General features: G+C 59.6%; 1 protein-coding gene across 1 annotated transcript; it reads left to right on the top strand.

Moving 5' to 3' along the window:
• Positions 1-323: 323 nt before the first annotated feature.
• LOC118160051 (feather keratin 2-like) lies at positions 324-835 on the top strand. Its single transcript, XM_035314581.1, has one exon. It carries the CDS (start codon positions 324-326, stop codon positions 639-641), a length of 318 nt encoding a protein of 105 aa, XP_035170472.1. The 3' UTR covers positions 642-835.
• Positions 836-841: the final 6 nt, after the last annotated feature.

Below are 841 nucleotides of genomic sequence, written 5' to 3'. Positions count from 1 at the left end.
CTCTCATCCGCGGGGATTCAAGGACCAGAATATAAGCCAGCCCTGCTCCTAACACCCTCACACACTCCTCTGGACACCTTCTCCCCTGCACATAACAAGGTGAGCCTGAACCCTGCTCCCTTCCTTCACCTGCCCCACCAGGCCTATCTCTCCACACACCCTCTGACCCCAGCCTCAGCAGTGCTTCTGCCTCCCCACCGCCATGCTCCCCACAACCCTGGACCTCTCCACTCCCGTGGCCTCCCCCAGCACCACCCCTTGTGCACCCAACACAATTCACCTTCCCAACACCCTCTCTTCCAGGGACCCTCCACACCACAGACATGTCCTGCTACGACATCTGCCGCCCCTGCGGACCCACCCCGCTGGCTAACAGCTGCAACGAGCCCTGTGTCAGGCAGTGCGAGGACTCCCACGTTGCCATCCAGCCTCCCACTGTGCTGGTCACTCTGCCAGGACCCATCCTCAGCTCCTTCCCACAGAACACCGCCGTTGGATCCTCTGCATCAGCTGCCGTGGGCAGCAACCTCAGCGCCCAGGGAGTGCCCATCTCCGGGGGATTTGGAGGCTATGGCCTGGGAGGCTTTGGCTTCGGAGGCCTGGGCTGCTTCTCTGGCAGAAGAGCCTGCTACCCCTGCTAAGGACCCACGCCAACACCCCTGACAGCAGCTAACAATGCCCTTTCAAGCCACTTCATGGACTGAGGATGCTCTGATCTCTGGATGCTCTGGGAATATCTTCTACACAAATTGCATAGCTGCTGATGGTCACTCTGCTTGCAGCTCTGACCAGGGCCCTTCTGTTTGTGCTGCTGCCTTTTCACGAGTCTTCCTCAATAAAG

The sequence above is a fragment of the Oxyura jamaicensis genome, unplaced genomic scaffold, assembly GCF_011077185.1.
Source record: "Oxyura jamaicensis isolate SHBP4307 breed ruddy duck unplaced genomic scaffold, BPBGC_Ojam_1.0 oxyUn_random_OJ74049, whole genome shotgun sequence".
Taxonomy (NCBI): Eukaryota; Metazoa; Chordata; class Aves; order Anseriformes; family Anatidae; genus Oxyura; species Oxyura jamaicensis.
Note: the sequence above shows the minus strand (reverse complement) of the source record. Positions and strands in the feature narration are given on the sequence as shown.

Bases quoted from the DNA above. Each gene is read 5' to 3' on its own strand.
- LOC118160051 (XM_035314581.1), top strand. From the start codon at position 324: ATGTCCTGCTACGACATCTGCCGCCCCTGCGGACCCACCCCGCTGGCT.